Source organism: Hyperolius riggenbachi, chromosome 2, assembly GCF_040937935.1.
Source record: "Hyperolius riggenbachi isolate aHypRig1 chromosome 2, aHypRig1.pri, whole genome shotgun sequence".
In the NCBI taxonomy this organism is placed as follows: Eukaryota; Metazoa; Chordata; class Amphibia; order Anura; family Hyperoliidae; genus Hyperolius; species Hyperolius riggenbachi.
This window is the reverse complement of record NC_090647.1, coordinates 412,867,494-412,895,374: the sequence shown is the minus strand read 5'-3', so window position 1 is coordinate 412,895,374 and position 27,881 is coordinate 412,867,494. Positions and strand designations below refer to the sequence as shown.

Sequence of the window (27,881 nt, the reverse complement as noted above, 5' to 3'; positions counted from 1 at the left end):
GCAACGCCCGTACTCAAGTAGGTAAGGCTAGAGTGTGATAGGTTTAACCCTGCATCAACCAATATATCTGCAGGGGGGGAGGGAGGGGGAGGGGAGAAGGGATAGACAAAAATGAAGGTATTATAATAGTCCCACCCTGAGATATGACCTGGGGTCTAGGTACTAGGGTCAGGGGATTGAAGCCCAGAAATTGGCTAAAAGCCCGTTATGGGCATATGTAGTACATAGTGTCGGGTACGGAAGCCCTTTTCTTCTCATTTGTGCTCGATTGATTAGAAACCGATGGTTATAATGGTCTCATTGCCCAAGATGATTGGTGAGCGAGAGGGCGGGTAAGTGGATAAATGTCTGAGTTGTTAAAGATTATGCTCCAAGCAGACGTTTAGACCCTCTGGTTGGAGCGTGTTCAATTGGAAAATCCAGTACATCTCTCTTCTCTTCAGCATGTTATGACGGTTGGTGGAGTCCTCCAAGATGTGCTCAATGGGGCAGACTTTTGTACCTTCCGGGTTTTCATTGTGGTATAATTTATAGTGTCTAGAAAGTCCATGTTTGAGGAAACCTTTTTCTATGTTGCGTCTGTGTTGGCTCCATCTTGTTCTGAGTTGCTGGGTAGTTCGACCGACGTACTGTTTATTGCACGGACATGTGATGAGATATATTACAAAGTTTGTGCCACAGGTCAGATTACTTGAAATTTGGAAAGTTTCACCTGTGTGTGTGGATGTAAACTCCTTTTGTCCTGTTACTAACATCTTGCAGCAGAGGCAACGAGGTTGTTTGCATTTAAAAGTGCCCTTAATTAATGTATTTTTAGGTGTTATATCCAAGTTCTCTGTGGTCTCCACACACTTCTTCAATTTACTTGGGGCTACGAGGTTCTTGAGTGTCTTCGCTCTTCTGTATATTATTCTTGGTTTATTTTGCAGTTGGGCGTTTAGAAAAGGATCCCTTCTGAGGAGTGACCAGTGTTTGTTTATTATTGTTTTAACCTCTGTGTGTTGATTAGAAAACCTCGTGATGAAATTGGATTCAGGGGTCCCCAGAAGTCGCCTTCTGTCCTCTTTGACCTCCTGTGTGTCCCCTTCTGCCCACAGGTGTCCCCTGTGCCCCCAGGTGTCTTCTTCTGTCGCTGGGTGTCCCCCTTCTGCCCACTGTGTGGCTGCTCTGTCCAGCTTCTGTTCCCCAGGTGTCCTTGGTGCCCCCCTCCTGACCCCTGTGTAGCCTCTGTCCAGCCTCCTGTATTTCCCTGCATATTACATGTCCCCTCGCCTGCCTGTGTGGTCTCTCTGTCTCCGCTGGTGTATTAATGTCCCCCCTTCTCTTACCTATGTGGCCGCTTTGACAAGCCCCGTATATTTGTCTCAGCTTATGTGTATAAAGTCTTTCCTTGCGTCGTGTGGCCGCCCGCTTTGTCCCGCCCCCCGTCGGTGTCTCCCCGTGCCTGTTAAATGTAGTTCTAGACAGCGTATCTTACTACATCCACGCTGCCTGGGGATCGCCGATGTCCTCACTTCTTGCTCTAGTGACCGGCGCTTGTGTATATGACATCATCTCCACAAGCGCCGGTCACTAGAGCAAGAAGTGAGGACATCGGCGATCCCCAGGCAGCGTGGATGTAGTAAGATACGCTGTCTAGAACTACATTTAACAGGCACGGGGAGACACCGACGGGGGGGCGGGACAAAGCGGGCGAGCCACACGACGCAAGGAAAGACTTTATACACATAAGCTGAGACAAATATACGGGGCTTGTCAAAGCGGCCACATAGGTAAGAGAAGGGGGGACACGGCACACCAGACATTCGGCTGGGATTATGCAGGGAATCCGATGCGGCGGGTCGGCGGTTTGTAACGGCGGGCGATCGTAACTCGGGGATTCCCTGCCTTTGCCGTATAAGACGCAGTGACTTTTTCTCCCCATTTTTGGGGGAGAAAAAGTGCGTCTTATACGGCGGAAAACACGGTATAAGCTTGTAAATAGTGATTTACGCAAAACTGAAAAAATGCACCTTTACTTCCAAATAAAATATTGGCGCCATACAATGTGATAGGGACATAATTTAAATGGTGTAATAACCGGGACAAATGGGCAAATAAAATACATGGGTTTTAATTATGGTAGCATGTATTATTTTAAAGCTATAATGGCCGAAAATTGACAAATCATGAATTTTTTTCCATTTTTCTCTTAATATTCCCGTTAAAATGCATTTAGAATAAAATATTTCTTAGCAAAATGTACCACCCAAAGAAAGCCTGATTGGTGGCGGAAAAAAAAGATAGATTAATTATTTCATTGTGATAATTAGTGATAAAGTTATTGGTGAATGAATGGGAGGTGAAAATTGCTCAGATGCATAAGGTGAAAAAAAAAACACTAAAGGCTGAAGTGGTTAAAGAGACACTGTAACGAGAAAAATGTCCCCTGTGGGGTACTCACCTCAGGAGGGGGAAGCCTCCGGATCCTAATGAGGCTTCCCCCGTCCTCCTCTGTCCCACGGGGGTCTCGCTGCGGCCCTTTAAAGCCGGCGCGACAAATCCGACAGCCTGTTCAATACTTACCTTTCCAGGCTCCAGCGGGGGCGCTGTTTCGGCTCTTCTGACGGAGATAGGTGGAAATAGCCGATCTCCGTCGGGTCCGCTCTACTGCGCAGGCGACTTGCGCCTATCTCCTTGGGAAGAGCGGATACTGCGCCTGCGCTGGAGCCACGGAGGTAAATATTTATATCGCCGCCGCTCCGGAAGGATTTTCGCCGCCACCATGGGACCGAAGGAGGACGGGGGAAGCCTCAATAGGATCCGGAGGCTTCCCCCACCCGAGGGGAGTACCCCCCAGGGGACGTTTTTTTGTTACAGATTTTCTTTAAGCATATACAGATGTAAAAGGCAGGTACATTTAATAGTATCATGTTCTTAGTTGCTTTGCCTATTAGTTTTTCTTTATTCTCATTTGTTTCTTCATGGTAGACAATGGGTACCTATTATTTCTCTTTATTCTGGCTCCGACCCAATTTTAGCATTCATTTTCATTAAATTACCAAATACAATTATCATGTCTTTTTTTTTTTTAGAACTGCTGTGGTAGACCTGCTCCAGCCTTTGACAAGATTATTTTGTGTCTTAGTCATCCTCTGTAGGGCAATGTATATTTATAACAGTTATATTACAAAAGACTCCGGTTAGACCTACTGGTAACAGAGTTTGGGGCGGCTGGGTACAGTGAAGTATAAGGTCACACCTGATATGTGGAAACACTAATCAAATCAAAGAAAGATTAAAAGCCCCCGTCCTCTGCTACACCTCAGTGCATCAGAAAGTATTCAGCAAAAGAAACACCAAAATGTAGGAAAAAAATAGACACTCCCTCCTTAGAAACTCTGTTACGGGTAGGTCTAAAGGTTTGTACACACGTCTGACTTTAACAAACTACCGGTCGTCAGACCCACCCGCGGTGCAGCCGTTCTGACGACAGTTTCTGGTGTGTACAGTCTGTCGGCAGGCTGATAAGACTGCTTTTGACCGATCCGCCAAGCGGATCAGTCAAAACCAGCCTCATCAGCCTGACGACAAACTGTACACACCGGCAAACTGCCAGCAGAACGGCCGCCCCGTGGGAGGGTCTGACGACCGGTAGTTTGATAAAGTCAGACGTGAGTACGTAGCTTAACCGGGGTCTCTCTCTAATTGCCATCTGGGACCATTGAAGAGATAAAGTCTGAACAAGACTCACCTAGGGAGGGATTACAGCCTGGAGCACCTTTCTGTCAAACGACTGGTCCTGTGATAACACAATCACTCTATAATGCTTGATAAAAGTAGATGCATTTGACCAAGTTGCCACGTGACAGATCTGTTGAATGGCTGCTCCAGCCCTCTCAGCCCAGGAAGTTGATACCTTCTTAGTGTGTTTACCAGGTGGAAACACTGCTGAACTGAGGTGTAGGGGAGGGCGGGGGCTTTTAATCTTTCTTTGATTAGTGTTTCCACAGATCAGGTGTCACCTAATACTTCATTAGTCCCAGATGCCAATTACCGAAACATGCCGCATCCTCGATAGCCAAAGTCAGCAGTGGTCTCCTCGTTATCATCCAAGCAGTGGCCACTAGATGGCATCATAGCTTCGCGAGATGAGACTGCAACTAACGTGACAAACTGAAACTGATTTCAGCTATAGAGGAGTCGGCGGAGCGGACTTGTAATTACGATATGCCTAGGGAGGATACAACGGCGCGGACCGGTAATTAAAGAGCACTGCATATGCGAAGGGGACGGACAGATTCAGAGACCAAGTGGCAGAAAAAACAGCAAGTCCTTAATGCATACTTTTCTCCCAGGTATCGCTCTGCATGCATGCGGGGGTACAGACGGACACAGGTATACACAAGTACTCATATTCTGTGGGTGTGCAGCGCGGCAACACACAGCCATGTAAATCTGGCTCTTTGACAACAAGACTGGGCCAACAGCGCTCTGCGCATGGCAGGAGGAGGGGGGGGGGGGGGGGGAGATGACACAGCCATTACAGCTCAGCAACAGACTTGAGTATAAGCAGAGACCAACCACTTTTGAGACACTTTTTTGGTCTAAAAAACTCAGCTTATACTCAAATATATACGGTATGTCTGATGTAACATTTGCTGCATTTCATATATGTGGGGTAATGTACAGTATATGCATTTGAAATATGTTGGAGTTAACGTTTGCTGCATTTCATGGGTCGGAGGTAAGATTTGGCACGTCTGAGTCAGAGAGAACATTTGCGGCTTTTAGTAATTGTCATGGAGGCTTAATTTGCTACTTTAGGGTTATTGATGCAGCATTTGACATTTTGGAGGCCTATTATTACTAAATTGTATGCTACTAAATAAACCAAAAGAAACACAGGAAAATGTATATATTTTGCAGGCCACTTTATTAGGAACGTCTTGCTAGTACTAAGTTTGACCTCTTATTGCCTCCAGAACTGCCTTATTCTTAATGGCATTCCTCAGAGATTTTGGTCCAGATTGACATGATAGCATCACCCAGTTTCTGCATATTTATCCTGTGCACAACCATGATGCGAAACTCCAGTTTCACCACATCATGGGGGAAACACTGCTTTCTTATGTGTTTGGGGAATGTTGTCTAATTACCTTTAGGCTGCTTACACACAGGGACGTTACAGGCGCACGTTAGTGCAGCCTGTAACGCTCTCCCAACGCACAGCAATGTAACACAAGTGGGCTGTTCACACTGCCCACGTTGCGTTACATGTAACGCTGCACGTTCTTCCGAAAGTGCAGCATGCTACGGCGTTACAGCGGCTTAAGCCGCGTTAGACTGTTTGCAGATGCTCAGTCATGTTGGGGAGGAGCGGAGAGCGGCCAGGCACATGGCTAATTAATATTCACTGCACGTTGTGACGTGCAGTGTTTACTTCCTGGTGCGGCCGCTCTGTGCGGCGATTGGCCGGCGGGACCACGTGATGCCGCAAGCGTCCAAGAGTACGCATCACGGACGCCAGAGTGAGCTGCACAACGCGGCTCACTCTGACGTCCACATCGAAGAGCACCAGGCCTTGCGTTAGGTGCACGTTATGCGACCTTAAAGAGACACTGAAGCGAAGAAAAAAATATGATGTAATGAATTGGTTGTGCACTATGAATAATTACTAGAAGATTAGCAGCAAAGAAAATATTCTCATATTTTTATTTTCAGGTATATAGTGTTTTTCTAACATTACATCACTCTCTAATATGTGCAGATTACACAACATTCAGCATTCAAAATGATTCTTTCAGAGCAGTCTGTGAACTAATGACCTCTCATCTGGCAGAGCAAAAGAAAACACTTGAGATAATAAAAGTCAGATAACAGCCCTCTCCACGACTTTGAAAGTCATAGAGATTAATGGCTTGTTTGCATAGAGATAACAACTGGAGTTTCTTAACTCTTCCTGTACTAGAACAATTACACTGATGTATCTGATCTTAATGTTTTATTTCTTAGCTGTGCTACACATACAAATCATAATATCATAATTTTTTTTCCGCTTCAGTGTCTCTTTAACATAGCACCTCTTGGTGTGCAAGTAGCCTTAGGGCCCTTTTCCACTAGCAGTCGCTAGCGTTCGCGCTGAACACTAGCGATTGCTGAATCGCAATTCCGCCGTTTTCCCGACGTTTGCGGCCGCGATTTTGCTATGCACTGCATAGCAAAATCGCGGCAAAAGTCGCTCCGCGGCGCGATCGCGATCAAGTAAAAAACGAAGCGCGGTAGTGGAAATGACCTACCGCGATTCCTATGTTAAAAAGCAAACCGTAGCGATTGTAAAATCGCTAGCGGTTTGCGGTTTTGCGATTCAGCTAGCGCAAACGCGCTAGTGGAAAAGGGCCCTTAGGGTCACTTGTTGGGCCTGTTTTGGGAGGAAACTTGGGCTCACTACCTTTGACTTACTGTTACACTAATTACCTCCGCCCCATCATGTCCATGCCCACTAACCTACCTCTCCCATAGCTCCAAACTGTCCCTCTTTTGGATTCCATCCCCTCTGTCTTCATATGTCCCTCTTTCAGGACTGATATACAATGTATATACATATTTTTCTATTAAAAAATGTGCTAAATTGACTATAAACTTTATTTCCATCCTTTAAATTGATATATTTCTTATAGTCAAATGTTAGGGCTGGTTCACACTACAAACACTTTTCTAAGCGCTTGAAATTTTAAAATCTCTTGCTAATGTAATCCTGTGTGTGTTCTCACTGGAGCAATGTCATTATGGAAAAATCCCTCATAGCATTGCATTGGCAAGAGCTTTACAAATCACCAGCGCTTTAAAAGCTCTTGCAGTGTGAATCAGCCTTAATATGAAAGAAAATTAACCACGTCAGCCTACAGTGTTGTTTTACCTTATGCATCCAAGCAACTTTCACCTCCCATTCATCACCGATAACTTTATCACTACATATCACACTGAAATGATCTATATCTTGTTTGTTCCCGTTCATTGATCTCCGGAGCAGCGGAAGGCAGTGGGAGGGCACCCGGCTCGGCGGCAGCAGGAAAGTGCCGGCTGCTTACCTGGTAGCAGTGTTCCGGCGAGTCCTCCAGGACGGCCCCCTGAGATTGTGTAAGTCTCCCCTCCCAAAATTGGAAACACCTGAAAAGAATTAAAAGCAATTAGTATAAATCCCTCCCCCGCACAATCTCCTCCAGTTTTAATGAAGAGAGAGACAACTTCCACAAACCCAATAACATAAACATAATATATTAATAGGGCCGGGAACTAGGCGGCCGTCCTGGAGGACTCGCCGGAACACTGCTACCAGGTAAGCAGCCGGCACTTCCTCCCTACGTCCTCCAGGACGGCCCCCTGAGATCTAGCGAGAAAGATTTACCTTAGGGTGGGATAACAGCTTGAAGAACCTTTCGACCAAAGGCTTGGTCCTGGCTGGACAGGAGCTCGACTCTATAATGCCTGACAAAGGTAGAGTGGCTAGACCAGGTCGCTGCTCGACATATCTGTTCCAGGGAGGCTCCCGATCTCTCTGCCCATGATGTTGACAAAGATCTAGTTGAATGTGCTGTAATGTGGCCAGGCACCTGTAATTGAGCCTCTGAATAAGCTAAAGATATTACTTGCTTAATCCACCTTGACACCGTGGTCCTAGAAACATGGACCCCTTTTTTTCGCACCCCCGAATGCTACCAAGAGATTGGTGGAATTCCTCCATTCTCTGGTCCTGTCTAAGTAAATTAAAACAGCTCTTCTGACATCCAGAGTGCTCAACCTCCTTTCCTTATTTTGAGGATTAGATATAAATGAAGGAAGAATAATATCCTGGGTTCTATGAAAGGTTGTAGCCACCTTTGGCAAGTAAGCCGGATCCAACTTAAAAATAATTTTGTCTGAGTGAATCACCATATATGGGTCCTTTATTGATAATGCTTGGATATCACCAACCCTGCGGGCTGAAGTAACGGCAATCAGAAACGCAACTTTAAGCGTAAGAAATTTCAATGGAACCGAATCTAACGGTTCAAACCTTTCGGAGGTCAAAAAATCCAAAACAAAAGACAGATCCCAAGGAGGGACTAACTTCTGAGGGATTGGTTGAGAACGTTCAACTGACTTTAAAAAATTCTTAACATAAATGTTGGCAGACAGTCGTCTGGAAAGAAAAACAGAGAGTGCCGATACCTGAGCCCTTAGAGTGCTAACTGTTAGACCCAACTGAACTCCATGCTGCAAAAACTCTAAAACTGAACGGATGCTATCTGACCTGGAAACATCTTTCTGTTTCCAGGAAGAGAAAGTAAACCAAACTCTGTTATACTTCCTTCTAGTAGTGGGTTTCCTACAGGCTAATAGCGTCTTAACTACTTCCGTAGAGAAACCCTGATCTCTTAACATCTGCTCCTCAGGATCCACGCAGTCAGGTTTAGGAATTGAGGATCTGGGTGAGCCTGTCCGTTCTGCAAGAGTAGGTCCTGTCTGCCCTGCAGATGCCAGGGACCTTTGATCACTAAGGATTGAAGTAGGGGAAACCAAGCTCTCCTTGGCCACCAGGGGGCAATCATTATCACCTCCGCCCTCTCCATCTGAATCTTTCTGAGGACCCTCGGAATTAACTTGAACGGGGGAAACGCATAGAGTAGACCCTCTGGCCAAGGAATTGACAGAGCATCTATCCTGCTTATTGAAGAGGAAGGATCCAGGGTACAAAAATCTTCCACTTTTGCGTTTTCTGGATTGGCAAATAAATCGAGAACAGGAATCCCCCACCTTTCTGTGATCTCCCGAAAGATTTTCGGATTGAGTTCCCATTCTGATTCCTCCATCCACTGTCTGCTTAGGGCATCTGCCCGCCTGTTGAGGACCCCCTGAATGTGGACTGCTGATATGGATTCTAAATTGGTCTCTGACCATGTCATGATCTGTGACGTCAGGTCCTGAAGAACTGGTACTCTGGTGCCCCCCTGTTTCCTGACGTAACAGACCGACACGAAATTGTCCGAGAAGACCAGGACTTCCGAGTTGGCAATAATCTGATGAAGGCCCTGGAGACCGAGCAGAATTGCTCTGAGCTCCTTGTAATTGGAGGACCTGCAGATCATCTGCTGATCCCAAGTTCCCTGAACTTGGTGACCTAGGCAGTGCGCACCCCAGCCCCAGGCGCTGGCATCTGTGTACAATTTTAATGGTAGCTCCTGGGACCACTTGCGTCCCTGATTCAATTTTACTGGTTGAGTCCACCAAAGTAACGAAGTCAGTACCTGTGCTGAAACCGTTGTCCTCCTGTCTAGTGACTGATGATTCCTGTCCCAATTTGTTAGGAACCAGGACTGAAGCTCTCGAGAATGGGCCTGAGCCCATTCCACTGCCGGGAAGGCAGATGACATCAGACCCAGTAATGAAACTACTCTTCTGAGAGGAACAAAGGGATCCAATCTGATCTCCTGCACCTCTGATATCAGTCTGACTATTTTCTCCTGCGGTAGAAAAACACGCCTGACCGTCGTGTCCCACCTTAGTCCTAAGAAGATTAGGCTCTGTACAGGTTCTAAGTGGGATTTGTCGTTGCTTACTATCCATCCCAGCCTGTTTAGTATCCGAAGAGAAAAACCTAGCTGCTCTAGCAAGGTTTCCCTTGATTCGGCCATAAACAGAAAATCGTCCAAATAAGGTAGAACCCTTACATTGTGGAGATGTAGGAAGGCCATAACCTCTGCTACCACCTTTGTGAAAATTCTCGGGGCCGACGAAATCCCGAACGGAAGGGCCCGGTATTGAAAGTGACATACTGAATCTCCCGCCTGAATCGCAAATCTTAGAAACTTGTGGAAGGACGGGTGAATGGGAACATGGAGGTAGGCATCCTCCAGATCTACTGTCGCCAGGAAGGATCCCGGCGACATCAGATTTCTCACAGAGGCTATGCTCTCCATTCTGAACTTCCTCTCCACAATGTAAGGGTTCAGGGGCTTTAAATTCAAAATCATACGGAATTTCCCTGACTGCTTCTGAATCAAAAATACTTTGGAGTAGAACCCCATCTCTCGTTCCTGATTCGGAACTGGAGAGATGACGTTCTTCTGTAGTAGAGAGGAAATTGAGTCCATCAATGCTGCCGTCCTGACTGTGTCCTTGGGCATTGACGTGATCGTAAACCGGGAGGGAGGAGGGGATACAAATTCTATCTTGTAACCTCGCTGGATGATGTTTAAAATAAATTCGTTCTGTGTTATTTCCTTCCAAGCTGGGAAGAAATGAAGCAGCCTCCCCCCTACCGGAATCTGAACGTCATTTTGAGGGTTTAGATGTGGAAACTGCAGTAGATGGTTGGGGCCTGTTGAAGAGGAATGGTCTACCTCTACCTGCGTTATAGGTCCATCTCTTATTTTGTCTTTGCCCCCTATTGGCCTGATCCTGCCGAAAGAAGGGCTTTTTAGTCCGAAAGGACCGCTTGGTCTTTTTCTTCTTATCTGGAAACTTCTTCGTTTTGTCCGAAGATCTTTCCAAAACTGAGTCCAAATCTTTCCCAAACAATAAATCTCCCTGGAAAGTCATTCCACAGAGCTTTTGTTTGGAAGCAATGTCCCCCTCCCAGGCATTTAACCAAACAGCCCTGCGTGTTGAATTGATCAACGCAGCCGTCTTTGCAGCCGCTCTGAGGGATTCCGTAGCGGCGTCTGCCAGAAATGCTACTGATTTGATAATCACCGGTAAACTCTCTAGAATTTCTGCATGCGGTGTACCCTCCTCTAGACGTCTCTGTAGCCCCCGAACCCACTTATCAAGATTACGGGTAACACAGACTGATGAAATAGCAGGTTTGAAGGAAAAAGAAGTTGAGTCCCAAGCTCTTTTAAGCAGAACCTCAGCCTTCCTATCCATAGGGTCCTTTAAAGACCCCATATCCTCAAAGGATAAATCTGTATCCTTTGAATATTGGGAAAGAGGAGCATCCAGTCGAGGACATTTAAATAACGATTCATGCTCCTCTAAATTAAAGGGAAACCGGCGTTTGAATGACCTGGGTACAAATAGTCTACCCTCAGGCTCCTTCCACTGAGCGGAAATCACACTTTTAATAGCTCTATGGACTGGAAAGACTCTCGATCCCCGATCCTCAAGACCCCTATAAATATCGTCCTGGGGTGTAGGTGCAGATTTAGGCTCTTCAATCTGTTCCGAGTCATAAACTGCCTTTAGGAGTTCAGAGGTGTCCTCGGCATTAAACAAGTATCTAGGCATCCTAGTCCCTAATTGATCGGAACCCTCTGATTCAATTAATTCTCCATCTTCCGACTCCTCAGAAATATCCTCTAAGGATAAGGAAGATGTCTCCCCCACCCCCATTGGATGGGAAAGAGGTGCCGCACCCCCCGGGGCTATTGGCTGGACTGGTGCTTGCGGCTCCACAACAGAGCTCGTCTGAGGGATCTGAGCCTGAGAGGTAACCACCATAGGCTGGGGAGCAGGTACGGGGGGTAACACAGCAGGAGGCTGTGGCAAAGGCAACATCTGAACTGGACAAGGAGGTAAAGCTGCTCTAAATGCCGAAAAGGTCGTAGCTAACTCCTGCTTCATAGATTTCATTAAATCTAATAACGCAATAGTAGCGCTCTCAGGTTTAGGTGCCTTAGATTTGTTGTAGCAGTCTAAACATAAGGTTTTAGCTGACCCCTCAGGTAACCTAGATCCACATTTAGCACATTTATTAGACTTGCTGGTGCTCTTCAGTGGCTTCTGAAAAAACAGTAATAATAGTACCCCAGCACGTCAGGTTACCGAAATCAGTGCACCACCAACGGGTTATATAACACTATATTCCAACACCTTACCGGCTGCTGAGGACCTGTCTGCTCCGAGGTATCAGCCGAAGGAGTCTGCTGTGTCTCTGACGAGGGCTCCCCTGACTGCTGCATGGCCCCTCAGAGATCGTCTGCCCAATGCAGACTGCACGGCGTGCTGGTGGTGCGCGAAAAAGACTGGCAGGCAAACACAAGGGAGTGCGATCCACGTCCTTTGGGAGATGCGTCAGCCACCGACAGACCTCCGGCTTCCGCAGACACGCCATGATGTTTTAAGGCCGCCCTTTATCTGCCTCGTGGAGCGGCCGCGCACGACTGACGTCATCCTTACGCGCCGCTCTGCCCCTTGCGTCACATCCGACGTGAGAGTACCAGAACTTCCGCCTCCATGCGGAAGTGATGCACGCCCACCAGCCGCCATGCCGACAGAAGCAGCGGTGAAGATAGACGGAGTCCTCCGACTCCCTCCGCTCCCAATAGTGGCTCAAGGTACTTACTGCCCGGTCCCCACTATGCAGGTCGCGCCCAGCACAGACCCAACCGCCACCTCTGTATAAATATCCCTGAAACCTGGGTTTGACTAGTAGGTGCCAACAAGCTCCCCTACCACCAGGAACAATCTTGTAGGTGCTTCCATGTGGGAGTCCAGGAAACGAACAAAAAACTGGAGGAGATTGTGCGGGGGAGGGATTTATACTAATTGCTTTTAATTCTTTTCAGGTGTTTCCAATTTTGGGAGGGGAGACTTACACAATCTCAGGGGGCCGTCCTGGAGGACGTAGGGAGGAAGGCTATCTGGACAGATATATGCGTACAGATAGACCTAAGTGGTTAACCAGGATAGAAAGGACCAGTGTGGTTTAAATTATAAAACATATTTTTCTTATGAAATCTTTATGGTATGCATGACTAGGGGTGTCGCCGGGGCATGATTAGAGGTGTGGCAGAAGAGTGGCATAAAGGTGAACTTTAATGAACATTAAAAAAAAAAAAAAAAGGAAACTCACTGCAGGGGCCGGAAAATCGTTCTATGACGGCACGGGCACAGGGCAGCTGCAGGGGGCTGGTAAAAGCCCCAGAAAAAACAGGATGCCTAACGTGTGTGTGGGGAGTTGTGCAGATGCAGACCGCACCTCCCATGCCCTGGAATCTCTCTCCGTTCTCTGGTAATTATCTAAATTCAGCACTTCCTGGTCCGTGTGCCCCGCGACCTGAACATAGTACGCTGCGTGTACGCAGTATGTCCGCTTGGGCACCTTGCAACGGCTCTTTCCGGTGGCCCCATATGCGGTAAGCATCTGCACAACTCACCACACACACATTAGGTGTCCTTTAAAAATATATATATTGCCAAGGTATCCTTTAAAGCAGTATTTCTCAACCTGGGGTGCGCAGACGACCCCTGTGGGTTAGTGTTGTCCGGATCATGAACGATTCGGATCTTTGATCCGAATCTATTTTGTGAGTCGAATCATCCGAATCATCAAAATGAGTGATTCGGATCGCAAAAGGGGCGGGGCCAGGAGCAACACCCCCCCCCCCCCCTCTCAGCGGTATCCTGGGGGTCCTGGAAGCAGAGCAGAGATGGATCGCTGTTGGAGGGGAGCCAGCCTTGCAGGGACAGGTAGATGAGAGAGAGGGGACATGGGTGCCACTGCCAGATATGTGTAGAGCACACATACTGGCTATAACGTGCTGCTGATTATAGGCTGTCTGCTGTTCCGTAGTTGTGCACAGTGAACACATTGGAAGCTTTTGGCTCAGCTCAGCACAGCTCAGTAACTTTGCAGGCACTGTGATTGCAGCGCAATACGATCCTCCTGCACTCTGCTCTAAACAGCTACACTTCACTTCTGGGAATGCTTGGGGAATGCTTTCTTTCACTGTGCGACACAGATGAGCATATAGGTGAAATACATGTAAAGCATATGATTGCAGCATGTGGGTATTGTGTGCAAACATTTCTGCTCTCTGCTCGTCCCTCCTCCCATCTCTGTCCACTCCCTGCCCTCTGTTCATCTTCTCCCCTTCTCTGTGTGTCCTCCCCCCTCCCCTTCTCCTGTCCACAGACCTGTCCTGCTGTTCATTTCACCCCCGAATGCTTCGGTAGTAAAATGATCCGAGATTCGGATCAAAGATCCGGATCTTTTCAATGATCCGATTCGAATCATCCAGATCATTGAAAAGATCCGAACTTCCCATCTCTACTGTGAGTACATCGGCACCTGTCAGGGGATGCCCCTGGGGCCGCAGACAAAATGGTGGCTCTCGCCCCCAGGAGAGAAGTGTCAGGCAGGGCAGGCCATATATCGGTGGCAAGGGGCGCAGCAACTTACTTAGCTCCGTTCCGGCGTGGACTCATGTCGCCGGGCTCTTCTCTTGGCGCTGCCTCGTGTCCTGTCGCCATGGGTCCCCAGCAGCCTCTCATGACGTCAGAGTTGGTTCCTGAAGTAACCATAGAGGGAATACGCGGCAAGGAGGAGAGCCCGGTGAGAGGAGAGCCCAGCGAGGAGTCTGTGTGGGAATGGAGCTATGTAAGTTTATACTGGGGCACTACCTGGCTATCTATACTGGAGCACCTATAGCTCTCTGCCTACACTATGGCATCTGTACCTGGCTACTTATACTGGGGCACATATAGCTCACTACCTATACTGGGGGCACCTGTACCTTGCTAACCTATTCTGGGGAACCTATACTTGGATACCTATATGGGGGGCACCTATACCTAGCTAGGACAATGGGTCAAGAGGTGACACAGGGGGACAAAAGAGGGACGGGGGAACAGAGGGGGAGAAAATAGGCACAGGGGGAACAGAGGTGACACAGAATGTGTCAAAAGAGGCACATGGAGAACAGAGATAATATGGGGAGATGAGGTGACACAGAGGGAGACAAATGAGGCACAAACTGAGGTGGCACAGAGGGGGCCAAAAAAGGCATAGGGAGAACAGAGGGGGACAAAAGATAATGGATTTGGGGTAACAATGGACACAGTGCTTATCTCATTTGTTAACCAGGGACTACCTGTATTTCGCTTGTATTTGGCTCCACCCACGTAATGTAATGGCCATGCCCACTTTTTTTTTTGCCACAGGGCCTCATTCGCTAGGGGGTACATTTGCCTAGGGATGACTCACAAAGTTGTACACATGCTGAAAAGGTTGAGAACCACTGCTTTAAAGCAAGCCTGTCATATTAAACAGTTAGTTAATTACTTCATCAGATGGAAGCCTCTGGATCCTTCTCCAATCCTTCTGGAGCCCACCACTGGTCACCAGGACCCTCTTCTTCTCCATGGCCAAGCTACTCTTTGTGAATGACTGCAGGTACACTGAGGGCCAGGACAGCAGCACGGAGCTGTGTGTACACGCAGGTCAGCTTGCACGGTGCAGCCATGCTCCTACACAAACCGCACAAATCTATTTAACAAACCTTTTTCTGCAAGCTCCAAGGTGAACTACTGAGGTAACTATAAACTAACACATTAATTTATTAAATTACACTGTTTTTCTCCAAATTTGCCTTCAAGTTCACATTGCTTTTGGTGTGAAACAGCCCTGAAGTGCTATTGGGATCGGCGAAACACTAACAAAACGAAAATCTTGAGTAGTGGAAGAGAGCCCTAATTCCTTCGTTAAAACCCAGCTATCAATCATTACGCCTCTCATCTAAGAGCTAAATAACTATAGACATGCGAACTAAATCAGCTAAGAATGTTGCATTGCCGAGGTAATGTCTGTACACTCAACCTCCATTTCACAGCTTCACGTGATCACTTCCTCCTCAACCAGTCTCCGCCATCACATAGAAGACACCTCAACTACCAATCACGCTGCATTTCCGCCCTTGCTGCGTGTCATGTGAGCAGAGTATGGGCGGAGCTGCACACTCAGGCGAACGGTGATTGGTCGCTGCTCTGTGTCTGTCCAGGAAGACGTCCGGAATTTTTCTGCATTCGGGTGATGCTTTGCTGATCAACGGTAGCTTTCAGCAATCGCCGTTAACTGTATTGTTATAAAACGGCGGCCTCTATGATGCGTCCAACACTGGCACTTCTCGCTGTCTTCATAGCAGGTAATTACCAAGAAAATCTGATTCAATCGCACTACCTCCTCCCATTCAGTCAGCTGACTAGAGGATGCTGTCCCATGTTATATGGCTTATTCTATCCATGTTCCTGTAAATCCTATTTTTTTTTATATCGGATCTTCTTTGCCATTCTCGTTATTATGCTGATATTACAACATATGTAATAAAATATACAACTGCGTTAAAATAAATAAGTAGCCTTCTTTGACACTGTATCTTAAAGTTACATGGTGTGATCACTTGGAAAGGCAGGGACATGCAAACAAACGAGTGCTGGAACTGATATCGAATTGGTGGCGTTCTAGTTTAGATAATCTTATAATATACAATATTATTATCTATAGTGCAGATTTTGAACGCACGTACCACTGGGTGATGTATGTTGAGTATAGGAATACTTGATTTGTCCCAGGCCATACATTTGAATAAGCTTAAAGGAATTCTGTATTGAGGGAAAAAAAACGTACCTGGGGCTTCTACCACAAGCCCCCTCCCCTGCCGACATCCTGTGCCCAGACAAAACAATCCCCTGGTCCCCCGCCGCGGCTTGTTTCCGATATTTGCAACTAATGTTGTAAGCCACTGCAGTGTTCTTCCCAGAATTTTTTTTCCAGCGGGGTGGCATGAAATAGTAGCCGGGTGGCATGAAAAAGTAGCCGGGTGGGTCGAGATGAAAATGTAGGGCAACTCTGCTTACAGCATAGGAGGAGGTGAGCCGATGACAGCCGGGTGGTCACCAAATCTAGCCGGGTGGAGCACCTGGCTAAAAGAGCCTGTGGAGAACACTGCACTGTGCCTGTGCGAGTTCCCACTCCCGCTGACATCGCCAGGAGCTTCCTGAGCAAGCGCAGTATGCAGATGTAGTGGCTTGCAGCATTAAAGTTGCAAATACCGGAAGCAAGCCACGGCAGAGGACTGGGGGATCGTTTTGTCCTGGTGATGGCACAGGATTGCCAAATTGTTAATTACCAATTATAAAAAGGAGTATATGCTGTAATATAATTTTTTTTATTATTATTTAGTATCCATACAACACTGACATTTTCTGCAGCACTGTACAGAGTTATATTGTGATCTCACTTAACTGTGTTAAGGGGCTCACAGTCTAATCCCTACCATAGTCATATGTCTATGTATGTATGTATCGTGTAGTATATGTATCTTAATGTAGGGCCAAATTTTAGGGGAAAGCCTATTATCTCTTTGTTTTTTGATGGGGGAGATCTGGGAGTAAACTGTAGTGCACGGAGGAAATCCACGCAGACATGGGGAGAACATACAAACTCTGTGCAGATAGTGCCCTGGCTGGGATTCTTGACATTTATAGTAATATAGTCAAAAACACTGCATTATATTTCCTTGTAGAATGTCACTGGTTTTTGCTTTCCTTTTAAAGGGGAACTGAAGTAAGAGGTATACGGAGGCTGCCATATTTATTTCCTTTTAACTACTTGCTGCATGCCGTGCAGTATATTCACGGCCCTTTAAAAAAGACAGGATGCAGCAGGGCCGTGAAAACAAGTCTGCAGCGGCATGCAGCCGCCGCTCGCTCCCGTTCGCGCGTGCGCGCGCACCGCCGTTACCGCCGCTTAGAGGGGAAGTTAATGAATGGGACCGCAGGTCCCATTCATAAATCTAAGTCCCCGATTCAATGAATACCAGCGTCTACGAGACGCCGGCATTCATTGTATCTTCCTGTGTTACACAGCCACGGATTACTTCCGATTCACGTGCTTACGTACGTGAATCGGAAATGACGACTGAGGACATCTTGTGGCCAAATAGTATATTGCACCAAAATTGCATTTTATTTAATAAAAATCCCCACACTGACTGATATAATTAACTATTTCCCTCCCACACCCTCCCATAATACCCAAACTTTTTTTTTTATTTATAAAAGGAGGAAAAAAAATTTCATCAAAAAAAAAAAAATATAAGTAGTTACCTTAGGGACTGAACTTTTTAAAAATTTATGTCAAGGCAGTATATTACTATTAATTTTTAATTTATGGGCTTGTAATTAGTGATGGACGCAAAATTGAAAAAATGCACCTTTATTTCCAAATGAAATATTGGCGCCATACATTGTACTAGGGAAATTTTTTGAACGTTGCAATAACCGGGACAAAAGGGCACATAAAATGTGTGGCTTTTATCCACAGTAGAATGTTTTATTTTAACACTATAATGGTCAAAAACGGAAAAATAATGCATTTTATAATTTTTTTTTCTTATTATTCATGTTAAAATGCATTTAGGATAAAATAATTCTTGGCATACTGTACACCCAAAGAAAGCCTAATTGGTGGCAAGAAAAACAAGATATAGATCATTGCGCTGTGATTAGTAGTGATTAAGTTATTGGTAAAAGAAAGGGAGGAGCGCTGACAGGTGAAAATTGCTCTGGTCCACAAGAGGAAAAATGCCTCAGGTGTCAAGTGGTTAATCAATACCAGTCGCCTGGCAGCCCTGCTGGTCTATTTCTCTGCAGTAGTATCTGAATAACACCAGAAACAAGCATGCAGCTAGTCTTGTCAGATATTACTTTAAAGTCTGAAACACCTCATCTGCTGCATGCTTGTTTAGGGGTTATGGCTAATAGTATTGGAGGCAGAAGATCAGCAGGGCTGCCAGGCAACTGGTATTGCTTAAAAGCAAATGAAAATGGCAGCCACCGTATACCTTTCTCTTCAGTTCCCCTTTAAAGAACAGTGCTTAATTGATAAACTGAATAAGAAGTCATGGGACGAAACCTGTATATGCACACTTTATATTTCCATTTGCCATAGCAATAATTCCTGATTGTTTTGGTTAGAAATATAACATGTGTACAGGTGGCCTTTTCTCCAGCAATCTGCCCAGTCATGTCACTGTATTCCAATTTTATATTTCCAGCAAAAATTGAGTTCACACACATAGACATTAATTCAAAGCCTACATGTAGTGAGCTAAAATAACGCAATCTGTAACGTGGCAGAGATTTGAACAGGCCCATAGAATTGTATGGCAATGAGCTAACGCAGATTTATTCTGCAACGCAACAGATGTGAACAGTGTGAAAGGACCCTTAAAGGAAGTTTCTGCAGCGTAGTGCCTGTTACGCGTCTTTCCCTCCCCCCCTGTTTGAACAGTTCACAATGCCAGCTGAGTAGTGCTTATTTTAAAACTGTTGCTCTAAATAAAAAGTTAAGATAAACATTGAATGCCTGTATGTAGCTTTACTTATTGCTTGGTATAGTAGAAAATCACAGATAATTAAAAAATGAACCAGTAACCTCTTTTGATTTTAGCAAGAATGGAAAATGGCAGTGTGTGTCATAAGCTTCTGCTCAAGTTCCTTTTTTACTATGGTAAAATTTAGCAATACATGGAGTAGTCTCCCTCCCCCTCTTGCTTTTCAAATTTGAATTCCTATAAGGAAGTCAGTCAGTTGCAGTACTGAAATAAGTACTGTGTCACAACTAATCATTAGAATTGACTATAAAGTTGTATTGTTATAAATGCATCTTTTGTAGTGAACATTCTTTTGCTGTGACTAGCAGGCTAAAGCTGGTGTATCATTTATTACCAATCCAGAAATTGTACACAGGGGGGCTTTCCCCTGATCAGTGTATAAATGTGCTGCCTAACTTGGTGGCAAGCAACACACTAGACCACAGATGTCGAGCTCCAGTCCTTGAGGGCCATATTCATGCCAGTGTTCAGGACAGACTGAGAATGGATATATACCGTATGTTCTACTTGAGGAACACCACCTTTGCTGATTCAGTCCTATCAATGAATTTGAGCTGTGCCAAAAAATGTGTGAGGACCTCGGCCCTTGAGGACTGGAGTTCAACATCTCTGCACTAGACCCTATAGAGAGGGAGAACAAGCGGAGACATCCCAGTACCGTCTTGCAGTAGGAAGTGAAGTAGTACTAGCTGGCTAGGTATTATGCATTGCGGAAGAGGAGGCCACCAATATAGGGGAGGAAATTTGTACACTTGTGAGATGTTAAACGACAACTGTTCAAGAGTAATATGGAGGCAGCCATATTTATTTCCTTTTAAACAATACCAGTTGCCTGGCCGCCCTGCTGATCCTCTGCCTCCAATACTTTTAGCCACAGACTCTGAACAAGCATATGCAGATCAAGTGTTTCTGACATTATTGTCAGATCTGACAAGATTAGCTGCATGCTTGTTTCTGGTGTGATTCAGACACTACTGCAGCCAAATAGACTAGCAGGGCTGCCAAGCAACTGGTATTGTTTAAAAGGAAATAAAGATTGCAGCCTCCATATCCCTCTTGTTACAGTTGCCCTTTAGCAAATGATTGGCCCAGGTGGTAAAAATCTAGTGTGTTTATGTAGCTTAATAGAAAATTCCACTCTTGTTGAGAAAAGCCTATGTGCTTTCATTTTGGCTGTATGCATTGTAAGGATTAATGGCAAGCATTTTTTTTGTTTTGTTTCATGTGCATATACAAAAGCCATTGGGCGGTGTTTCTAAAAGAAAGTGTAAATAGATTGGAGTGTCATAATTTGCCATCATTCAGTCTAGGTATTGAAAAGAAGTAGCAAATCGTTATGTCGTGTGCTGCAAATTACTCCTGCAGTGGGATTCAACCATACTGCCAGATTTAGAAATTCTTAGTAGGCTGCAGATCATTTGACTTGTGCTACAGTCATGGCAGTTTAATAATTAAAGTGGGGTTACTGAACTCATTCGGATTGCCTGGATGGCTCACTGTAATTTTCAGTGGTGTCTTAAAGGGATTAAGGCACCACTGAAAATTACAGTGAGCCATCCAGGCAATCCGAATGAGTTCAGTAATGGCAGCTTTCATAATCTGTCAATATATGTCCGCTTCATGTGCATTATTATTTAAAGTACAGGACAATGCCAATAGAAATAACTTGGATTTGGTTATCAGAGCTTATTGTCATAACTCTGGCATATGCTTTTTATAACTAGGTTTCAATAATTTTTATTAGGGTTTTTTCAAAAAGAATACAGCCTATATAGGCATCATGTAGATATCACAGTAAAGTTTACATTTTGAATGAACAATGAACATTTGCTTTTTATAACTAAAGGCTTCTGCTTCTAAACTTTAGTTTTCTTTGTTGACCTCTAAAGCGCTGTGTTTACTGACAACACATGAATGGTGTTGTATGTGGAAACAATGTCAGGTCTTGAGGATGACTGGGACTGTATACTCTAAATATGCCTTGGCCATGCAGGATCTGCCTGGTTTTTACCAGAGAGAGAGAGAAGGCTTTGATATCAGAACTTCTTAAGGTCATCCGTGAGGAAAATTGTACTTTTGTTAAAAAAAAAATGTTGTGTGTGGCCTACAGGGCTGTGGAGTCGGAGTCGTGGAGTCGGGCAATTTTGGGTGCCTGGAGTCGGAGTCGGGAAAAAATGCTCCGACTCCTAATGAATTTGTAACTGTAATTAAAATAGAAAATATGATAAAATGTTCTATTTCTCAGATAATAGTCATTAAAAATAATGTATATATACAGTAATAGCTGTGCTTAGTCCACAAAAATGAAATAAACCAATCAAAATTAGTTACTTGTGCTGCTTCAATAAAGCAGTCCCCGTATTTTTAAGGTCAGATATACATATCTGATTGTGATTGTATATATGATGTGTACACAGGAATCTCTTATATATACTAAATAACATCTATGCTGTAAGAATAAAGCCTGATGTGTAGCTGTGTCACTAATAGAGATGGTCAATGAGATGGAAATAATTCTGCACTGATGCTGATTTATGCAAATGTATGCACTCCCTTTGCTGATGAAATCAAATAATTTGATATGTTATTAAAATTTGGTTTGGTGACTACAAATTAAAGGGTACCTGAGACGGATGAAAAGTAAAGTTTTATACATACCTGGGGCTTCCTCCAGCCCCCTTCAGGCTAATCAGTCCCTCACTGTCCTCCACCACCCGGATCTTCTGCTATGAGTCCTGGTAATTCAGCCAGTCAGCGCAGTCCGGCCGCATGCCACTCCCACAGCCAGGAACATTCTGCACCTGCGCAATAGTGCTGCACAGGTGTAGTATGCTCCTAGCGGTGGAGTGTGTTCATGCGCACTACGCCAGACTGGCTCAAGTACCTGGACTCATAGCAGAAGATCCAGGTGGTGGAGGAGGACAACGAGGGACTGATTATCCTGAAGGCGGCTGGAGGAAGCCCCAGGTATGTATAAAACTTTAATTTCATCTGTCTCAGGTTTACTTTGTTACACAGTAGTGCTATACTCTACATATGCACTCCTCACAGAGCTGCAGGGAATCCACTGAGAATGCTGTGCACATTGAACACAGAGGTGTTGTCTGTTTACAATCTCCTCATTCCCCTGCAGAGTACCTGCACATCATGCTTACATGTACCCACACTTACATTGCCTAGGGCCTGATAGATGTTCTTTGTTCCGGTTTGTACCTTTTACAAGTACTATTACTAAGGACTAGTTTTAGTCTAAAGGGAATAAATATAGTAGTCTACATATCCTTCTCACTTCAGTTGTCTTGTAAAATTCCTAAGCGTTGGCAGTTATGAGATGAATTTCATGTTACATACTTTTAATCAACAAAATTGTAATATGCAAATTAGAGGAGTCGGAGTCGGTGGAATCCTAAACTGAGGAGTCTGAGTCGGTGGATTTTTGGACCGACTCCACAGCCCTGGTGGCCTAGTGCACACCGGTTCGGCTGCGGTTTGCGATCCGCTTGCGGGTGCGGATCCGCTAGGGTAATGTATTTCAATGGGCTGGTGCACACCAGAGCGGGAGGCGTTTTGCAGAAACGCATACCTCCGGGCTGCTGCAGATTTTGGATTGCGGATGCGTTTCTGCCTCAATATTAAGTATCGGAAAAACGCAAACCGCTCTGAAAAACGGCACTTCAGAGCGGTTTGCCAGGCGTTTTTTGTTACAGTAGCTGTTCAGTACCAGCTTTACTGTAACAATATATGAAATCTACTACACCAAAAACGCTTCTCAAAACCACAAAATGCTAGCAAACGCTACAGAAAAATAAGAAAAAGCGTTTCAAAATTTGCTAGCATTTTGCGGATCTGCTAGCGGTTTTTGGTGTGCACCGGGCCTTAGTGTGTATTTCAGTTTAGCATTGTATATTTCAAGGTTTAATGGCTGCATGTCTTCAGCTTGATTACTTTTTATTGGACTCATGCTAGATGGTTTTTGGCCAAGGCAGCTGGTTGGGGCTACTTCTGCTGAGAATCTATCATATATACAGTGGCCTGCAATCAGCCTGGTGAATTGGCTTTCCTCGTCCCCTCCATAGCAGCATACTGGACAGAACATGGCCCTGAACTATCACTTGAAAGATGGAGTCTGGCTCCCTTGTTTGTGTGTACGAGGCTTTAGAGATAGCAGATGTCCTGCATATGTAAAGTGTAGGCTTTTGCTTGTATGTTTTTTGTTGAAGAATTGCCAAAAATTACTGTTTCTCTTTCTGGCACCCAGGCTTCAAACCTTTTTTTTGCCAAGCCTGAAAAAGTCAGTGAGCAAAAAAATACAAAAAAAAACAACTTTCTGTGTTTTTCTGAAGCCTTCATTGTAAAGCGAAATGAGGCCACACATACGGTAATTTAAAAAAAAAATAATAGATACCTATGGAGAAGGAAGCCCCTGAATCCTAATGAGGCTTCCATCACTGTCCTCTGGTTCCCCATTACCAGACCCTCCAGCTGATCGAGGGCGCTTGCTCCTCTTCCTCCACAAGCCACGGCCGGACCTGCACAGTAAGCCAGAGCCATTTCAGATTACCGGCAAACCCTTGTCTGTAATGTTTGGAAGGTCCGCACTCAGCTTCAGGGGACCAGAGGACAGCAAGGGAAGCCTTATGAGGATCCAGAGGCTTCTCTCTTTGCTAAGTATCTGATTTTGTACCCAAGCTTCTGCTTAGGTACACTTTTTAAGCTCCTTAAAGGGATACTGTAGGGGGGTCGGGGGAAAATGAGTTGAAGTTACCCGGGGCTTCTAATGGTCCCCCGCAGGCATCCTGTGCCCGCGCAGCCACTCACCGATGCTCCCGCCCCGCCTCCGGTTCACTTCTGGAATTTCAGACTTTAAAGTCTGAAAACCACTGCGCCTGCGTTGCCGTGTCCTCGCTTCCCCTGATGTCACCAGGAGCGCAGGCACAGACCATACTGGGCCTGCGCAGTATGCTCCTGGTGCCATCAGTGGGAGTGAGGACACGGCAACGCAGGCGCAGTGGTTTTCAGACTTTAAAGTCTGAAATTCCAGCAGTGAACCAGATGTGGGGCCGGAGCATTGGGTAGTGGCTGCGCGGGCACAGGATGTCTGTGGGGGACCATTAGAAGCCCCAGGTAACTTCAACTCATTTTCCCCTGACCCCCCCTACAGTGTCCCTTTTAATGTATTGTAGGTGCCACCTAAATTCCATCCAGCATTTTCCCCATCAACCTTTTGTGCACTCTGTCATACGAACACAGTGAATCCAGCGCAGGAGACTTGGGTGCACAGGGAGTAACTTCTGCGTCGTCAGAAGACGGAGCTGAAGTTACTTTTAAAACACAATAATTCAGCTTCCAGCAATTGCTGGAAGCTGAATTATTTCATTCCCCACCATCCTTGGCGGCCTGGAGGGGGAACATTAATTTACACGGCCGGGACTTGTGTAGCAGCAGGATCAGCCATATACTGGCTGTATCCTGCGCCCAGGAGAGAGCGACACTTCGGAGGTAAACGGCCTGCTGGCGACACACTGTGTGTCGCTAGCAAGGCATTTGATTTATGGGGGCACAGCAGAGCGCAGGGGGAGACTGGGGGAAACGGTATAGCAACAGAGGCTGGGCATTATATACAGACCCAGCCTCTGTGTGCTAATTGGATTCTTAGAACTCACCTCGGGTTCTCTTTAAATTATACATTTTCTTTACCTGTAAACTGGGACAGATGAAAAAGAAGGAGGGATAAGGACAAAGTCACAAAAGAAGGAAAAACTGTGACAGTATTATGCTGAAATCCTTTGCGGTGTATAGAGCTGTCCTTTTTTTTTTCTTAGCAAAAATGGTATGACACACTGAAGGGAGATGAATATGTATAGCTTCAGGAATCCCATTCACATACACATGCTACATGCATGCATACATACATTTTCTTTTATTATTATTATTAATATTATTATTCATACAGCGCCAACATATTACACAGCGCTGGACAATAAATACATACAGTGATACAAAGGATAACAGATATAACAATGTTATACAACATAGGACAAATCTATACAAGGTAAATAGGGTACATACTACAAGATCATGCAATTTTTGAGCTGGTTTGATAGGCCTAGCCCAAAATTGGCCAAAATATTTGTATGTACGTACATACATACGGTACATAAATAGATACTACAGTAGCGGAGTCTGAATGTAGTACACAAGTATCACTTATCTAAAGACTCAGCAGTGGCACCATCCATGTTTCCCTCTGTTCAGGTTTCCTTAACCACTTAACGACCGCCTAACGCCGATAGGCGTCGGCAGGTCGAAGTGATGTTTCCATGGAAACGTTCCATGTCAGTTCATGGAGGGTGTCTTTGTGAACAGCCTGCGAGCCTCCGATCGCGGCTCGCAGGCTAATTGTAAACACGCGGGGAAGAAATCCCCGGTGTCTACATCAATACGGCGCCGCCGTAAAGGAGATCGGCGATCACCGGCATCTGATAGGCTAAAGCCTATTAGGGGGGGGCGCAGGACGGATCGCTGTCCTGTGCCGCCCACAGCAAGGAAAGAAGGGCGAAGAGGGCAAAATAATGCTGCGGAGGGGGCTTTGAGGAGCCCCCCGCAAAACCCAAACAGCCGGCGGCGATCAGACCCCCCCAGCAGGACGCCCTGGCTGAAACACAATCTGTGCTGTGGGCTGAAGAACCCACGCAGCACAGATAAGGGAGAAAGTGGTATGAAACTCCATATTAACTGAAAACATTTAAATAAACCATCAAATAAGAAATGATTTATCTAGCTTACCTATCCTGTTGTTTTTAGTATTCACTGTCAGATTTACGAGAAATGTGGTATGAAAAAAGAAAATATGATATGAAAAAGAAAACCATATTTCTGCTAGTTTCCATTGCTACGGTTTCTCTATGATGCAAAAAACTGACATCAATTCTGCCCTTTTTTTTTGAACCTAGCTCAGTGTTAGGGCTGGTTCAGACGGACGTTTGGAGGCGTCGCGTTCGTTGGCGTCGCGGTGGCAATGCGTTCGCATTGCGTTCGGATGCGGTCGCGTTTTTTCTTCCCGTAGGGGAACATTACCCGTCGCGGTTAACCGCCCCTGGAAGCTACATGTAGCTTCCAGGGGCTCCTTGAACGCCAGGGAAAATCGGGACCCGAACGCCGCGTTCGTGTAAACGCGCGTTAAAGCTTGGTACAAACGCTCCCATTCACTTGAATGGGAGCGTTTAACGCCAAGCCCCGAACGCTGGCGGTAAACTCTGCACAAACGTCCGTCTGAACCAGCCCTAAATTTGCTGCTTATTTTACAGATTACTATTCCTCCCACAGCAAACATCACCTAGATAATGGGCTTACATCACTGTGTGAACTCTTCAAAGGGAGGGATGATTCAATTACCTTTTGGTCATAGTGTCCTTTATTTTATCTGAAATGGGAATAAGGGCCAGTCTGCTATAAGTTATATTTGTAAAACTATTGACTATACATTCTTGTTTAATGCTTTTCCCTTTTTTCCAGCTGCCACTGCTGATTTTAGTGTTTTAAAAAGTCCACAAAACCAAATCTTCCGTGCAGGAAATTGGCCAATTCCGGGAGAGCGCATTCCCGATGTGGTTGCCTTGTCAATGGGCTTCTCTGTAGAAGAGGTAAGAATGTACTCTCACTTATACTATTAGGAATTAAATCTGAAGTTTCATTAATCTCAAGGATATGTATTAACCTCCCTGGCGATACGATTCCTTCCTGATTTTTAGGTTCTAAAAGTGGTAACCTTTTTTTCATGTGCTTTTAGACCCTAAAAACAAGGGGAAAAAAATCATACTACGAAAGAGCTTGGAGCAGCCCCTACACTTACTCGCCTCCCTGGGATCCATCGCTACAGTTCTCCCTCCGTCCTCCAGGTGGCGCTGCAACCCTATAGTGAGATTGCCAGTTGTCGTCATGACAACAGTCGACTATCTCACTGGGGGATGTAGAGCCTACGTGGACAGGAAGAGGAATGGCTGGCAGCATCTTGATCGCACGGGAGGTGAGTGAGAACGCCCACTGCGTGCAATGCTCTGCATGGACCTCTCGGCGGCTACCACAAGTGTAGCTCGGGTTACTTCTCTGAGCTGCCATTTTCCACCCCGAGTGTAGCTTGTGGTTACCACTAAGGGGGCTAAAGCCAACTCCATGTATACATGTAATATCGGTCCATTTCCCACAATAGAGACAAATGCCAAAGGATTCTATAGGATCCATTCAGAGATGTCCATTTCACCATATCTGTTGTCTCAGATTTGGTAGCAGAATGCAAAGTCCCATTTTACATAACTTTTCTGGACTCCACACGGAGAACTGACATAGCAAAAAATGCTCTCCAGACACTCCAAGTCTGGTATCCCTTACTGTCTGCTTTTAAAAAGCACAACAGACACCGGCAGATTCCAAAATGTAGAGGATGAACACAGCAAGTCTTTTATTGGATCTGCTGTGACCATCCATGTTGTTAATCCAAATGGTGTGGATCTAGACCAGGTATGTCAAACCGGTCCTACGAGGGCCGAGATCCTCACACATTTTTGATACAGCTCAAATTAATTGATGGGTCTGAATCAGGAAAGGTGTGGTCTATCAGGTAGAACAAATTGCTTTCTTTCTCAGTCCATCCTAAACACTGGCATGGATCTGGCCCTCCAGGCCTGGAGTTCGACACATGTGATCTAGACTAACAAGCCCACAAAAGCATATGGATATGTCAGAGTT

At 45.5% G+C, this 27,881-nt stretch overlaps 1 protein-coding gene and 1 long non-coding RNA gene across 3 annotated transcripts in view; one reads left to right on the top strand and one right to left on the bottom strand.

The window, feature by feature from the left end:
* The window catches only part of LOC137544522 (uncharacterized), a 97,970-nt gene extending 82,327 nt beyond the window's left edge, over positions 1–15,643 (bottom strand). Inside the window, exon 1 of one of the 2 annotated variants that reach the window (XR_011025893.1) lies at positions 15,560–15,643. This is a non-coding gene — a long non-coding RNA (uncharacterized lncRNA). Of the gene's footprint in view, positions 1–15,530 lie in introns of both variants that reach the window. The other variant, XR_011025892.1, reaches the window with a different exon arrangement.
* Positions 15,644–15,710: 67 nt separating this feature from the next.
* The window catches only part of ATP6AP2 (ATPase H+ transporting accessory protein 2), a 38,554-nt gene continuing 26,383 nt past the window's right edge, over positions 15,711–27,881 (top strand). Inside the window, exons 1-2 of the mRNA XM_068269858.1 lie at positions 15,711–15,884; positions 26,652–26,779. Of these exons, the coding sequence (XP_068125959.1) occupies positions 15,842–15,884; positions 26,652–26,779 (171 nt within the window). The 5' untranslated portion in view covers positions 15,711–15,841. The remainder of the gene's footprint in view (positions 15,885–26,651; positions 26,780–27,881) is intronic.